The 16,953-nt window shown below is 34.7% G+C and overlaps 1 protein-coding gene across 1 annotated transcript in view; it reads right to left on the bottom strand.

Annotated features, from left to right (window-relative positions):
- Positions 1 to 2,335: 2,335 nt before the first annotated feature.
- The window catches only part of crispld2 (cysteine-rich secretory protein LCCL domain containing 2), a 28,157-nt gene continuing 13,539 nt past the window's right edge, over positions 2,336 to 16,953 (bottom strand). The window contains exons 5-15 of the mRNA XM_073836827.1: positions 14,137 to 14,252; positions 13,693 to 13,793; positions 13,440 to 13,607; positions 13,233 to 13,293; positions 13,074 to 13,140; positions 12,852 to 12,982; positions 12,702 to 12,745; positions 11,428 to 11,500; positions 11,250 to 11,325; positions 6,433 to 6,563; positions 2,336 to 3,970 (exon numbers count right to left, since the gene is read on the bottom strand). Of these exons, the coding sequence (XP_073692928.1) occupies positions 3,919 to 3,970; positions 6,433 to 6,563; positions 11,250 to 11,325; positions 11,428 to 11,500; positions 12,702 to 12,745; positions 12,852 to 12,982; positions 13,074 to 13,140; positions 13,233 to 13,293; positions 13,440 to 13,607; positions 13,693 to 13,793; positions 14,137 to 14,252 (1,020 nt within the window). The 3' untranslated portion in view covers positions 2,336 to 3,918. The remainder of the gene's footprint in view (positions 3,971 to 6,432; positions 6,564 to 11,249; positions 11,326 to 11,427; positions 11,501 to 12,701; positions 12,746 to 12,851; positions 12,983 to 13,073; positions 13,141 to 13,232; positions 13,294 to 13,439; positions 13,608 to 13,692; positions 13,794 to 14,136; positions 14,253 to 16,953) is intronic.

The following is a 16,953-nucleotide window of genomic DNA, read 5'->3' as shown; positions in this document are numbered from 1 at the left end:
CCAAGGAAGAAGGGTCTTATTTAGAGAAATGATCATCATTTTTGAAAAAAACTGACATTTTATATATTTTTTAACCTCAAACGCTCATCTTGTTTAGGTCTGCGTGAACTCTTTTTTCTGGTTCAATCCAGTTAGGGTATGTCAAAAAACTCTCATGTCGTTTTCTTCCCCAACTTCAAAATCGTCCACATCACTGCAGAAGTACCGAACCAGTGTTTACAAAGTGAATATGCAAAGAAGATCAAACGCCCTTTACAAAAAAAAAAAAAAGGTAAAACAGCATTGTAGGATGATTTTGAAGTTGAAGAAGAAAACGAGATGGGAGTTTTTCAACATACCCTAACTGTATTGAACCGGCTTACACAGACAAGCATTTGAGGTTAAAAAGTATATAAATTGTCAATTTGATTTGAAAATGACCGATCGTTTTGCTAGATATGACAATTTTTCCTCGGTTGGGATCATTTAGAGCCATTTGAAGCTGCATTTTGGAAATTCAAACTTGGGGGCACCATAGAAGTCCACTATATGGAGATAATGCCTGAAAATGTTTTCCTCAAGAAACATAATTTCTTTACGACTGAAGAAAGAAAGACATGAACATCTTGGATGACAAAGGGGTGAGTAAAGTATTTGTAGATTTTTGTTCTGCAAGTGAACTTCTCCATTAAGGCTACATATACTAGGCTACATATACTACTCTAAGGTACTAATATGCAGGGTGCGATTTGTGAAATAGCCTCCATAGGCGGAGGTTGACCAAACTGTTAACTAATCTGTTAACAAAGCACATTATATACCTGTTTTTTTAGCCAAGAACCAGAGAATGAGTGTCACGTCATGAAATGTTTTAAATACGAAAACTGTCTAAGGTGATTACACAATTTAATAAAACCATTGTAAGTTAGGCCTATTAATTTTAATGATTTAATTTCAAACTTTTATAGAGAAAGTGTGTATTAACGGAGCTTTTTAAAACTATTTACGAATTAGTTGACCACTGAGTCGCAAAATTGGGCTTCTTTTGATCGGCTTGGACCGGAGAATAATGCATTTGGCAGGTAGGCAAAATTTGGGCTTCTTTTAAAAAAATAAAAGCCGCCCAATCAGCTGCTTTTTTTCTTATATTTGATCACAAGTTATGTTATTTTAATATGTTCGAGCTCAAAGTATCAGAGTTAAATAATGTATAGAGCAATCATCAACTTATTTTTCCTTAACGCAACATTTATTGGTTCAGTTTAACAGAGACCTTTCTATTAATTTAACATCTTTTATATTGGTGAGATGTGATGAAGTATGATCTAAGTAAAATCTGAATATGTGACTGATGCATCAGAACATCTTTTAAACCGTTCAGACAACTCTGATATACTGTTATTTTTTCAAAAACAAAAAAGTGCTTATTTTTACTGTGGACAAAATAATGCATGTGTTTTTCCAAGGGTTAAAGGTTAATTTCTTGATTGCCACTTTGAAAAGATTTCTGGACATTTTAAGCATATTTTCACACTCCCTTTAATGCATTTTGATCCATATTCCTGTGCAATTGGTTTATTTTTATTTTATTTTGTCATCATTAGTTTTTTAAAGAGATAAAAATAATCATTGGTCAAATGGTCATGGCTTATCAACCTTGATTGGCACACACCCTACTAATATGTACCAATTGTGGTAAAAAAAGGTACAAAGATGTCCTTTTATGGATACTGCTCCAGTGACAAGCTGTTGTAGCCCAAAAGGCACAATTTTGATCCCTTTTTTATCTGTGTGAGCTACTAGTAAAAAAATTTTCAAAAATTATAATTATATTATAATTTTGACTTAACATATTACTTACATTTGCATTGTTTTTGCCCAGAATAAACCTCTCCGGGGACAGTGTGTGACACAACACATGCATCTCCATGTGCAACCTGTTCATCAATGAGAACGTGTTCTGGCTAAGAAACTAACTGCCATTCTTGCTAAGAACAGTTTGTCTTTTGATTTGAACTGGCCTCGTTTAGTCTATCCCTCATCCAAGGAGCACTTGCTTTCAACTATTTGTACCCAGAATTTATTTTAGAACATGACATGCATTTTCTGATGCCCTGACTGAAGTATAAATCATTTATATTGAAATATCTGAAGATCTGTATACTCCCACTATTCTTTATTCAATCAAAAGTGGTGTATGAACAGCTAACCAACCAGTGCTTGGGTGGTCCAGGGGAGTTTTTGATATGGTTTTGACCTCACAAAATAAAACAGAAATGTCCTATTTGTTGGACAGGATAAAACCCAGTAACCTAAATAGAGTTTTTTTTTAAAAGGACAAAAGACAGACACAGTCTTAGTATCATAGATTTTATAGTCTTTGTGCAAAAAAACAATAATCCTCTGGCTTTAAAAAGGCACAGAAGACATACACTTTCATACTTTTACAATACAGACTTGAAAACAAAGCACAAATCGGAATATTTACAAAAAAAGTACTGTACAAACATTTATGATTTCCCTAAAACATCAATACTCAAATACATCGCTGAAACAGGACTGAGGTAACCAATTCAAGAAAGTTACAAGGAAAGTAAAAAGCAGCAAAACGGAAGCCTTCAAAGGAATTATCATGCCCTTATTTCATAAGAACATCCACATTAAGTCTAAATCCTGGATTCTGAATACTAAGAAATATGCATTATGATAAGAAGTAGACATACTTCTTTCCTCTCCGAGGCATTGCTTTCAGCGTACCTTTTTATGACATTGCAGTATAAAGTGGTTTAAACAAATTGGTGCTCAGTTGGCACTGAGCACTTGGATTTCATTCCGTGCCAAATAAAAAATAAAGGTAAACTTCTAAACTTCTAATGAAATTGCTTTTGGCAGTAATGACAAGCTCTGAGTTGTGTATAGCATTTACTCAAACAGGAATATGACAGATGTTTGATTCAAATGAGCACATATCACGTGTCACATTCATAAATATTTGGTTCTGTTCCACAGAATTTGCAGTTCTGAGCAGGGGTTGAATGAGGCATAATAATAAATATCAAAAAATGAAGGTACCATAATGAAAGATGAGCCTAAACATGCACTCGGTGACTCTGAATCCTCCTGGGATCGAACATTGTTTCAATGTTTTTGCACCTTTACCATAATGTCTGAGTGCTGTTGATTCTGGAAGGCTTGCGTGCATTATGAAGGGAAGGTTTCTTTTGCTTGGAGGCTTGCCTTCTTTTCTCTGCGAATCATCTGTTTGGCCATTTCAGATCCAATAAATCCCCCCTACAGCACTGTATACTCTCAACTACTATTGCTGTAGAGCGCAAAAGTCCCCGGAAGTAAAAATCCCACTCATTGTCCTGATTGAAACTGATTTGAACAATAAATCATGAACTTTTAAAACAGACGTACCATGAGCTCTGAGCTCAGAATTGTATTTTCATATTAGGTTTGTTATTTTGTGATTCACCCACAAAGTAGGTGGTGACTTTTGCGCTCTATTTCAGCTCTGGCTTCCACAAAAGATTTATGAATATACAACAAGACAAATCAACAAAATATCTGTACAGATTAAATACAGTGTAATCAATATGCATTTTGAATGGAAATTTGAGATTTTGCATGTATTCAAAACAGAATATACTCAAAAAATACTTGATTTAAAAAAACAACGAGTAAAACCAGCACCGCTGTTAAAATACCGTTTCTACCACACTGCATTTTGTTAGAAGTTGCATGTGTGGTCAAAAATATTATTCACGACTGTATATAAGCCCTTGGATTGAGCTATAGCAGACTTTGACAGATCCTTTGGCCTTCTGTAAATGTCTTTTTCTTCCAAAAGTGAGAGTCAGAGAGGTTGCATTTCATTTGATATGTCCTGACTTTTAAAAGAAAATCGGTGACCTTTCTTGTCCTGTCAGTTCCGCTTCACTCTCTAACAGAGAAGACACGAAACGAACCGCCATCTGTACTGGCTTTACTGCAAGAAAGAAAGAGAAATAAGTGATTAACAAACTATTTTAAAAACACATCTAAAGAACTAAAATGCATTAAATTACATTCAGTTCACACTTAAGTATATTCAGTTGTTTTTAGTATTTTTATCTACTTATTTTTATCTTACTTAGCAGAACTTAAAGTGATAGTTCACTTTAAAATTAAATACCAATATTCCTCACAATATCTTTTCAAAATGTGAGTAATACACGACCAGTCAAAAGTTTCTGAACAGTAAGACTTGTAATGTTTTTTAAAGAAATCTGTTCTGCTCACCAAGCCTGCATTTATTTGATCAGTTTTTTAATCATATTTACTTTTTAAATATTTTACTATTTAAAATGTGTTTTCTATTTGAATATATATATATTGAAATGTAATTTATTCGTGTGATTTCAAAGCTGAATTTTTAGTCATTATTTTAGTCACATAATCCTTCAGAAATCATTCTAATATTCTGATTTTATGCTTAAAAAAACTTTAAAATTAAAAACATTTTTTGATTAATAGAAAGTTCAGAAAAACACATTTATCTGAAACAGAAATCTTTTGTAACATTACAAATTTCTTTATCAGCACTTTTGATCAATTTAAAGCATCCCTGCTAAATAAAAGTATTAATTGCCTATCATTTCTTTCCACAAAAAAAAAAAAAAATTTATAATGTTGATCTTTGTAGCTTTCTATTCATTTAAGAATCCTGAAAAAATGTTTTAAATATTGACAATAAAAAATGTTTCTTGAACAGCAAATCAGCATATTAAAATGATTTCTGAACGATCATGTGACACTGAAGACTGGAGTAATAATGCTGAAAATGTAGCTTTGACCACAAGTAATGACATTTTAGAATATATTCAAATAGAAAACAGATATTTTGAATAGTAAAAAGATTTCAAAATTGTATTTTTCTGCTTTTAAAATCTGTTTTGCTTTGGATCAAATGAATGCAGGCTTGGTGAGCAGAAGAGAATTCTTTAAAAAACATTAAAAATCTTACTTAAATCTTGGTAGTGTGTATATTAAATTCTTACAGGTCGAGTAAGCGATGAAATAAAATTTTAATTTTGGGGTAAATTATCCCTTTAAGCACGTGTTTATATGTAATTTCGTAATTTTATTGCCTTTTAAATATGGTTAAAGTGCTGAATGTTCTGAAGAAAAAATGGAAACTGAAATTTACTTAATGTAATTTCTACTGAAGTCTGTATGTCATGCATTAAAACATATTTCATATGTCGTATGTATTGCAATGTATGGCATTGAAATATATTTGTTATTACACATTTGTTAAGTATGTTTTAAATACATGAAATTTATACTAACAAATAAAAAAGCACTTTACATGTGCTTTAGCATGTTAGTCAACACATCAAAATAAGTGTACTTTAAAGCATGACAAAATATATGAAAACATTAAAACAACTTAAAATGCACTTTAAAATAGAACTTATAATTTGATATTTGTAGTCAAATTACAAAATGCACTTTTTTTAAGTGAACTTAAAGTACATTTAACGTTACAAGTTAATTAAGTGGCCTTTTATTTTATTAATATGATATAATCTTCACATACCATTTTTTAAAAATATACTTTTAGGTTTGAAGATTTGAAGTGCACATTTAACAGAATTAAAAGACAGTCAGAAAGGAAACAAAAGGGATTCAACTTTGGGTCTTGTAGATGTTAAATTTAAGAGTGTCATTGCCTTATAATCAACTTCAATGATTTGTGCATATGCTTCAGATTAGCTCTGGAAAGCATGACATTAACACTGGCTCAGTGCTCATCTCGTGCTGCGGTTTCATTCAGATTTCTTCCAGCATTCATTATTGACTACTGTTCTTGGCCTTTTCATCTATTCATAAACGGAGTGGCCTTCAGGTGGTGGAGTAATGGATATGGAGCTTCGTTGGCATCAGATGCATTGCAATTATCCCTGACTGAGTCAGACACCAACGACTTTTCCATCCAGTGTTACTATGGCGAGCATGTGAATAACTTCCCTGTTAATAAAGCAAAGTTCACACGACTAGCTGCCCCCCATTTCCCCCAGACTGCATCATAGTGTGCGGTGAGGGGAAATCTATCCAAGCTGTCAGTGAATGGCTTTACTATGCTCAGTCTATAGGCCGGTCAAGGCCGGCGAGCGTTTAAGAGGCGAGGATCGATTCCTTCGATGATGGTGTTTGATTCAAGTGTTAGATTTCATTACACTGGAGCCGATTCTGTCGATTTAAGCACATTGCAGGCAGCACTAGAGAGTAAGCAGAGAGCCCCTGTGTGGTCCATCCTCAACGAGAAACCACACCATTACTCTTCAACCACTAACATGCCACAGGCAGATTTGGCCCATCGTGGCTTCTGACCGCTGAATTGAGTTACTGAGAGAAAGCAAAGAGAGGAAACGAGAGCAGAGGTGAATTGAGATACAGGACGTGTACCTCTCCGACTGGATGCCATTCTTCAAGGTCCCGGTGTAGCTTTTCCTCTTATCCAGAGCCAGGAGGTCCACATAGCCGCCGCTGGCTTTGATCACTCCAGCGTGGATAGCTGCTCGGCAGATACTGGAGCCCTGGACACGAGGAGACAAAAGCGTATTCTTTTAGTCCACATGCCAGCCTTCATAAGTAGTTCCACTGACCTTCATGCTGGAGGATTGATATCATGCTTCCTCAAAACACAAACTTTCACAACTGTTTCATTCAAAAAGGTTGGTTTAATTAAGGTTTTTGAAAGAAGAATCTCATGCTCACTACTCACTTATTATTAGTGCTTAATTAATAATAATGGTTCTTATTATGTATATATAAATACACACAAGAAAAAAATAAGCAATGATGCTGAAAATTCAGCTTTACATTACAGGAATAAATTATATGTTAAAATTATTACACACGCAAATGCATATATGTGGCCCTGGACCACAAAACCAGTCTTAAGAAGCACAGGTATATTTGTAGCAATAGCCAAAAATACATTGTATGGGTCAAAATTAAAAAAAAAAAAATCTTTTTCTTGCCAAATTCATTAGGACATTAAGTAAAGATTATGTTCCATGAAGATATTTTGTAAATTTCCTACATAAATATATCAAATCTTAATTTTTGATTAGTAATATGCTTTGCTAAGAACTTCATTTGGACAACATTAAAGGCAATTTTCTCAATATTTAGATTTTTTTTGCACCCTCAGATTCCAGATTTTCAAATATTTGTATCTCAACCAAATATTGTCCTATCCTAACAAACCATGTATCAATGGAATGTTTATTTATTCTGGACCCTTATGACTGGTTTTGTGGTCCAGGGTCACATATATATTCAAGAAAAATGTAAGTAATGATGCTGAAAATTCAGCCTTCCATCACAGGAATAAATTATACAGTACATTAAATTTTGTGCTAGGCAAACATGAATCACAATTAATCACAATTAAATGCATCCAAAATAAAAGTTTTTGTGTACATAATATATGTGTGTGTACTGTGTATATATATATATTTATTTTTTTATATTTATATATATAATCTAAATTATATGAATATCAATATATACATTTAAGTAGGCTACCTGTAAATATTTTCATAATATATACTGTATGTGTGTCTTTATAATATACATAAAAAATATACACACACATACATAATATAAACAAAAACTTTTATTTCGGATGTAATTAATCACGATTAATCGTTGCCCAGCACTAGTTAAACTATATTCAAATAAAAAACAATATTTTGTCGTTGTTTTTCCATATTTTTGATCAAATAAATGCAGCCTTGATGAGCAAACTATACTTTTTGGTACTTTTTGCTCTATTTTGTCGGGATCTAAATCAAAAATATATTTTAAAAAATGCATTTTTCACTTAAAATGACTTACAATACACCTCTTGTATGGTTTTATGAATTTTTTATTTGCTTTTAGTAGTTTGTCATAATCCTTTATTATTAATTCTTAGCAAAGATAATACTTCAAAATTGTTTGCTGCTCATTAATTAATATTATTATTATATTATTATTAATATTATCATTAAACAGGTTCATTCAGGTTCCCCAAAACCGTAATAATATTTATAAATTAATAATTCAGGATATTTGTCTAAAAAAATGTTTGTTTGTTTTTTTTTTAATAATGATTAAGATGCGTATAAGTACAAAATATATTACTTTTAAAGGTTGTATCAGCGATTTCTAGCCTGAAACATAAAGTGTCAATTTCAGCTGACCTTTCTTCACGATCCGCTCGCTGCCTGCCCCATAAATTGTCTGTGAAAAAAACGCATCTCTCTGGTCAGCCTAGGGTCCGAGATATGCCAAAAAAACAATCGGCACTACCAACCTTTCCACAGATAAACAAACAGTGTTCCAACCAATCAGCGTCAGGGGTTTGGTGTTGTGGACTTTCCTACTGGTGCAGGGATGTGAGGGAGGCGGAGCGAAAGTCCACAACACCAAACCCCTGACGCTGATTGGTTGGAACACTGTTTGTTTATCTGTGGAAAGGTTGGTAGTGCCGATTGTTTTTTTGGCATATCTCGGACCCTAGGCTGACCAAAGAGACGCGTTTTTTTCACAGACAATTTATGGGGCAGGCAGCGAGCGGATCGTGAAGACAGCTCAGCTGAATTTGACACTTTATGTTTCAGGCTAGAAATCGCTGATACAACCTTTAACTTGGTTAAAATAATGGTTACACCACATGACACACAAACCCCTAAAGGCTGTAATACACTACACAACTTCTAAAATCTGAGCAGATTTTAAAATACTAAGCGTCTTCGTAAATGTCTACAGAGAAAAACGGAATGATACACACTACCAGACTTTTCAAGTCAAAATATCAAACATGTTTGATATCCTTCAAGTGGATGGAATCAAAGTCAGAAGTTAAAAAACTGGAGTCTGTATCCATCATACACTACATGATTTTCTGTGAAATATGTCAACTCTGACTCCCTAAAATCTGAAGACTGGCTCTGTCTTTTGTCAAATACACTCTTAAAAATAAAGATTCTTCATTGACATCTATGGTTCTGAGAAGAACCTTTAACATCCATGCAATCTTTCCATTGCACAAAAGTTCCTTTATAATGGAAAAATCAATAAAATCATCTTCAAACTAAGAAAAAGTGGTTCTTTTAAGAAGTGTTCACTAAAAGGGAACCCAAAAATTGGGAAAACACCTTTTTGGAAGTGTCGACTCCTCCAGGATGTAAATGGGGGTAAAAATCTGTACCAAAGTCGTAAGTATGAGCTACAGTAATAGTGACACTGACCATAGCACCACGCTCTATTTAACAGTCCTTGAGATGTAAACAGACGAAAGGAGCCAAGACAAATGACATCACTTCGATTTCTACGGCACGCACAAGAGCAAGGCCAGAGCTCAAAAGCTCCAGAAAAGGCAACCTGGCCAGACGCCTGACTTCAGAGCAGCTTAGTATGCGTGAACTCTTTGGAACTGCATGTACCTTCAGGGTTTATTCGTTTAACCTGGAGAGAAGGTTCAATCCTGTCTGTTTCTGTCCACAAAACCATTCAGTAAAGAAGAGTAATGAAAGCACACAGTGGGTGCCACTATCTTATAATACTCATCCAATTGCTCATGAGTGCACTTTCAAACAAAGACTACCTTGAGGAATTACCAAGTCCAAACCACTGAATAATAAGGGTTAATTAATGCTTGCTGGAGAGCACGCTCTGATCGGAGGCCAGCTACACAGACGCGCAGCTTTTACACAGGAATGTAGCCGAAACAAGCCAAAAGGGGCAAAAGGCAACAAGTTCATTTGAGTTTACACACCAGTACACAACCAGGCCATTCCACTCAGACATCTCAGAAGAGGTAATTATGCTGATTTAGGTTAAATTAAGAAATAACTGAAGACGAAATTGTTGTAAATATCATTTACAGTGTGATTCAGATCTTCGCAATGAATCCAGCTGACCCATTTCTGAATGATTCATTCACAGATTGAAGTTTAAACTGTTTGACATCTCATTAAAAAGCTTAAATATTGATTAATCTTCCGCATAAAGCAATGCAGAGTGAATTAAGTGAATAAATAGTCATCATTTATTATATAAGGATATTCTTCAGTAGATCATTTTTGTTAAATGGAAGACTGACAGTATTTCTTTGTTTAAAAGAGGTACACTTTAGCATACTGTTAAAAAAGTAAGTATTACAGAAATAATATACTTCAAAGAAAATACTTAACTGATTTTAATGTTTTCAGACATGCAATGGCATGTTAATTGTGAATAAATGAAAATTTATTATATTTTACATTCATATTAAATGTGATTAGCTTAACCTTAGAGTGATTTTTTGACCCACTGAAATACATCTGTATATGTCTTTTCAAACTTACTTCTATGTCTTTGAAATTTGGTTAAAGTTACTGCTGAATGTGCTGAAAAGCATTTGCTGGAATCTAATGGAAAAAAGTCTGGTACTGCACCCAAACAAAATCTTACGCTAATTTTTTGAGAAATCAACCTCAAATTTGGAACACAACTTATTTAGATGTGTTAGATCAGTTTTTGAGTTCAACATATTTTTTAAAATATATATTGTATATAAAAATTGTGCATAAATAATTTTCATAAACGTAAACCTCCATAACTTTTTTTAATGACAGTCTTTTGCCATGGACATTTTTTTCCTCTATAAACCTATGTGTAACTTTTTTTAAATTGATGCACAAGAGTTAAGTGGCCTTTTATTTCATTAGGGAATATGTTATCTGTAAGAAAAGGTTTTTAAAATATACTTTGAGATTTGTATAAGATTTGTAGTATGCTACACGTGCACATTCAATGCAATTAAGTGCACTTCCTTAGGGGCTATCAAGTAAATAAGTGTCATAATTTTGGTAATTAAGTAAAAAACACCTCTGCAATGACAAAGTTGGACTGTTAGACTAAAGTTACAACAAGAAGCAATCTGTTTCCTAAACAGTTAAGTGGTCTGTAAGGCCAAGTCGTGACCTCAGGCATGCATGAGTCAGTGTAAGAGAGCTGTTCTCCCAGCTGCTGCTCTGTGGTCAGTCTACACTCAGGGAGAAAAATTAGTGGTGACAATGGTGGCCACCTCCACCAAAAACTCCCTGTAGACTCATACAAACAATTCCCGCGGTCGACCCTCACCACAAGAGCAGCATGCTCACTTTAGCACTCGTAAGTGCCTGTTCTCCCTCATTTCCCATCTCTCAACCCTGTAACGACGCTTTCGGACAGAAACAGGTACTCACATCGCCGTAGAAGTTGGTGCCAACCACTGGAGCCCAATACGAAGGTTCATTTATGCAGTTAGCAGGGCACAAGACTCTGATGAAATAGAGAAAAAACTGGTAAAGTGCATTGCTACAACAACGAAAGTACTTACAATTGACCTGACATGGAGTGTATATGGCTAATATTGAACAGTACCTTGGACAATGAGTAGTGGACGGCTTGAAGGGACAAATCTCAGCCACTGTCGTGTAGCAGTCTATTGTTTGCTCTAAAGAAGGGAAAAATACATTAATTTGAAGATGCATACTGGAAAACACATGAGATGAATGAAAATACTTGCATCGACATAATAATAAACTGTAAACTGAATGCACTGTTTTAGGGGACTTAACTGCATGTTAATTAAACAGATTAAATTTATATAAAAATGCAATTAGTTGACATATGAGTGTTTTTTGACCAGCTTAAGTTGGATTTAAGAATATCTTTATATAATAACTTTGCATAACACCAGTCGAAAGTTTTTAAAGAGTAAGATTTTTAATGTTTTGTTACAAAAGTCTCTTTTACACTGCTTTTATCTGCATTTATCTGATCAGCAAAAACAGTAAAAATTGAAATATTTTTTGCTATTTAAAATATCTGCTTCTATTTGAATATATTTTAACATTTAATATATTCCTGTGATTTCAAATTTTCATTATTCCAGTCTTCAGTGTTACATGATCCTTCAGAAATCATTCTAATGTGCTGATTTGCTGTTTTTATAACTGTAAAAAGTACATTTTTTTTTCAGGATTTAGAATATTTTGATGAATAGAAAGATCCAATAATCTGCAATTTTGGGGGAGGGGGGGATTATAGAAATTAATACTTTTATTTAGTAAGGATGCTTTAAATTGGTCAAATGATAAAGGCATTTATAATGTTATAACAGATCTCTATTTCAGATTAATGTTGTTTACCTAAACTTTCTATTCATCAAAGAAACCTCTACTCAGCTGTTTTCAACATAATAATAAATGTTTTTTGAGCAGCAAATCAGAATTAGAATGATTTTTTAAAAGGATCATGTGACAGGAGTAACGATGCTAAAAATTCAGCTTTGAAATAAATTATAGGAATAAATTACATTGTTAAAAATATGTACATAGGAAACTGTTATTTTAAATAATAAAAATATTTTTAAATTATACTGCTTTTGCTGTACTTTGGATCAAATAAATACAGGCTTGGTGATGTTTAATAACATGAAAAATCCAATCTTTTGACTTGTAGTGTCTCACATGTTTAACTATATTTGTAATTGCACATTTGTAATGATGAAGCTGAATTTAGTATGTTATATATTCATAAAATACATTAACTTCAAATGTAATATCTAAAAACACACTAATTATGATTTCATATTGAAAAAAGAGAATATTTGCATTCAATAATTATCACGATAAGACAATAACAGTACTCACCTTCTACTCTTGACACTGTAAATGCATTGCCAGGTTTGTATTTACTGAAAAGAAAATCACACAATGCAGATTAGACTGAATAATTCTCATGTGGATAGTGAATTGTGGACAAACTGAATTCAGCTGATTTCATTAAACCATTTAATCTACCTGAATGACTCTACGCCATTCTTGGTTGCCTTTACGAAGAATGGGAAGTTGTCTTTTCTTGTGATGTCCACAAGGCCTCCATTGTTGTCAATTACTCCATAGTGGATAGCAGCACGGCAAATACTTGATTGCTAAAATAATAGTATGAAAAATGGATTTAATAAATAAATCTAACATTATCCACTTAAACAGAACCAGGTGAAATCTCAAAGTCAAACTTACAACATCATAGTATAGCGTTCCCCAGACTTTCCCCTTCTTATTTGCGCAGTTTGCTGGGCAGTTGTACCTTCGAAAGAAAAAAAAGGGTCATAAGTAAATTTGCCGTACTTACCATATCGTAAAATGTGTAAAGAAACATTACATTTTCTGTACACTGACCTGTTGCAGGTTGCTCCTTTACATTTGTCCCTCATTTTTGTCTCACACTTAATATTTTGTGCTGAAAAGGAAAAGAATGAAAAGAGTAGAAGTTTAAAATCTCTTATCATGAATAGTGTAAATAAATGTGCACCTTATTACTAAAGTTACATTTATTTTTATCATTTCAAAATATTTTTTTCTCCAAGTAGTATTATTTACACTAACCAAGGTAGGTAGTTCTTGTAGGCTTGGTTGAGGAAGGATTTGTATTTTCAGGTTTTTGGGGTGAAGAGGGTTTGGGCTGAGGTTTAGTTGGAGTAGTTCGTGGAGGTAATGGTTCCTGTGGCTTTTCCACCTCATTCATATCTGGAGACTCATGACGTTCAGGTTCTCCTAAAAGCGAATTCACAAAAAAGAACAATTAGATTTAGACATCTATGTGTTATACCTTTGTAATCATTCTTCTATTAGTGCTCACCCTTGTAACAGAGGTTGTCTCTGCAGCTTCCTCCATAGCTTGGTGGGCACTGGGAACAGGGTCGGCCGTGTTGGTACGGGGCTTCCCCGATCCAGTTTCCCCTAAAAAAAAAGGACACGGGTTCAGCTTGAGTTTAGAAACGACTGCAAAATCTGCACATTTGACTGAGCACTCAAAACACATTATCGCACTCTCTCACGGATCTCAAGAGAGATTTAGGAAAACAGTCCCTAGCTGCCAAATTAAATCATTAGCTTGGAAAAGAATAGCATATTCTGCCCATGTTTTCCTTTCCTAAAATCCTCCGTTTACTTTTGCATTTTCCTAAGGATGAAACTTTGCTTATAGCCTCCATCTATTGCATGATGGGAAGTTTCGTTCCATAGGATCATCATCAGGTATAGTAAGTATCCATCTGGTGTTAAGTGAATAAACTGGTCTTACTTGGGTGAGTAGTTGCAGACGAGATAGACGGCGTTCTCCCAGATCTCTCCCCACACGTTCATACGCGGACACACGTGAACAGCACAGCCAACGCGATTGGTCGTGGCCCAGACCAGCTGCAAATGAAGAGAAATATGGTATTATTAATGGTGTTTGCTCAGGATTAGGTTTTTGTTTGTAAATATTGAACCTGTATTCAACCTGTAAGTCTTCTGGAATGTTGAACACCCTAGCAACCACCTAGAAATGGCCTAGCAACTGTATAGCAATTAGAAACACTCCTACAACTAAAATCAAAATATGCAACCATCCAGAACACCACTAGTAACCACCTAAAACCAACCTAGAAACTATATATAAACCTATACACCCCAGAAACCACCTAGAAATCATCTATAACACCCTAGCAACCACCTAGAAATGGTCTAGCAACTGTAAATCGATAAGAATCACTCACACAATTAGTCAGTAAGCAACTATCCAGAACACCTTAGTAACCACATAGAAACAACCAAGAAACCATCTATAACACCCTAGCAACCACATAGAAATGGCCTAGCAACTGTATAGTAATGACAATCACTCATACAACTAGAGTCAGTAAGCAACTATCCAGAACACCCTAGCAACCACCTAGAAACCACTAATAACACCCTAGCAACCACCTAGAAATGGTTTAGCAACTGTATAGCGATGAGAAACACTCTTACAATTAGAGTCACTAAGCATCTGTCCAGAACACACTAGTAACCACCTAGATACAACATAGAAATTAGGGCTGTTCAAAATCGCGGATGAATCGCATTCGATTTTGAACGCGATATTGTGTAGCTTTTCAGTGATCTACGGCTTAGTGTTTTAAATACCGCGCTATCTGAACGCACGTGATGGAGATTTACTACTAATCACAGAACCGGCTTTACTGATGAGATACGCATGACAATCGCATGCGATTTATTGCACAGCCTTAATAGAAACCAACTATAATACCCTAGAAACCACCTAAAAACCATCTATAACGCCCTAGCAACGACCTAGAAATTGCCTAGCAACTGTATAGTGATGAGAAACACTCTTACAATTAAAGTTAGTGAGCAACTGTCCAGAACACTGTAGTAACCACCTAAAAAACAACCTAGATACTATCTATAACACCCCAGAAACCACCTAGAAACCATCTATAACACCATAGCAACCAACTAGAAACAGTCTAGCAACTGTATAACGATATCACTCATACAACTAAAATCAGTAACAACTATCTAGAAAACCCTAGTAACCACCTAGATACAACATAGAAACCAACTATAATACCCTAGAAACCACCTAAAAAAACATCTATAACACCCTAGCAACGACCTAGAAATTGCCTAGCAACTGTATAGTGATGAGAAACACTCTTACAATTAGAGTTAGTGAGCAACTGTCCAGAACACTGTAAAACAACCTAGATACTATCTATAACACCCCAGAAACCACCTAGAAACCATCTATAACACCATAGCAACCAACTAGAAACAGTCTAGCAACTGTATAACGATATCACTCATACAACTAAAATCAGTAACAACCATCTAGAAAACCCTAGTAACCGCCTAGAAACACCCTACGTCTATAACACCATAGAAACATCTATAACACCATAGAAACCACCTATAACACCCTAGCAACCACCTAGAAATTGCCTAGCAACTGTATAACAATGAGAAACAGTCTTACGATTAGAGTCACTGAGCAACTATCCAGAACACCCTAGTAACCACCTAGATACAACCTAGAAACCACCCATAACACCCTAGCAACCATCTAGAAATGACCTAGCAACTGTATAGCAATAAGAAACACTCCTATGACTAAAGTCAGTAAGCAACCATCCAGAACACCACTAGTAACCACCTAGAAACACCCTAGAAGCCACTTATAACACCCTAGAAACCACTTAGAAACATTTATAATGCCCTAGCAACCACCTAGAAACGGTCTAGCAAATGTATGGTGATGAGAAACACTCTTACAATTAGTCAGTAAGCAACTGTCCAGAACACCCTAATAACCACCTAGATATAACTTAGAAACCATCTATAACACCCTAGAAACAACATAGAAACCATCTATGATGCCCTGGCAAACACCTAGAAATGGCCTAGCAACTGTATAGCTATGAGAAACACTCATACAACTAGAGTGAGTAAGCAACCATCCAGAACACCATAGAAGCACCCTAGAAACCATCTATAACATCATAGAAACCACCTAGAAACCCTCTATAACATCCTAGCAACCACCTAGATATTAATAAATTCATAAGAAACACTCCTATAACTTGAGTCAGGAAGCAACCTTCCAGAACACCCTAGTAACTACCTAGAAACATCCTAGAAACCACTTAAAACATTCTAGCAACTGTTTATAGCAAATATATGTATATATTTTATATTTTTTGCATTGTACCTATAAAGAAAACCCTTCTGGTTTAAGCTGGAAGTAGCTGGTTTTAGCTACTTTCCCAGCCTGACTAAGAAGGTCAAGCTGATGTTTAGCTGGACCCTACCCCTCACCCAACCTTAAACCTAACTATACAACAAAACATGTGCCTTACCTCACCTGTATCCTATCTCATAGCAGCAAACTTGTTTGGCAATTCAGCATAAACACAATAAGTACAATGTTCCAGCTGACACTTAATATAAAGTGATACCAAATAATTTTTCTTTTTGCATCCATAAAAGATGCAGGTCTCTTTGCTGTTGTTGTCAAAAGCATTAAAAAGACATCCACATCGACTCCCCTCTGAGGAGGAAGTGCTCCCCAGCAGGA

The sequence above is a fragment of the Garra rufa genome, chromosome 3, assembly GCF_049309525.1.
Source record: "Garra rufa chromosome 3, GarRuf1.0, whole genome shotgun sequence".
NCBI classification, from domain to species: domain Eukaryota; kingdom Metazoa; phylum Chordata; class Actinopteri; order Cypriniformes; family Cyprinidae; genus Garra; species Garra rufa.
Note: the sequence above shows the minus strand (reverse complement) of the source record. Positions and strands in the feature narration are given on the sequence as shown.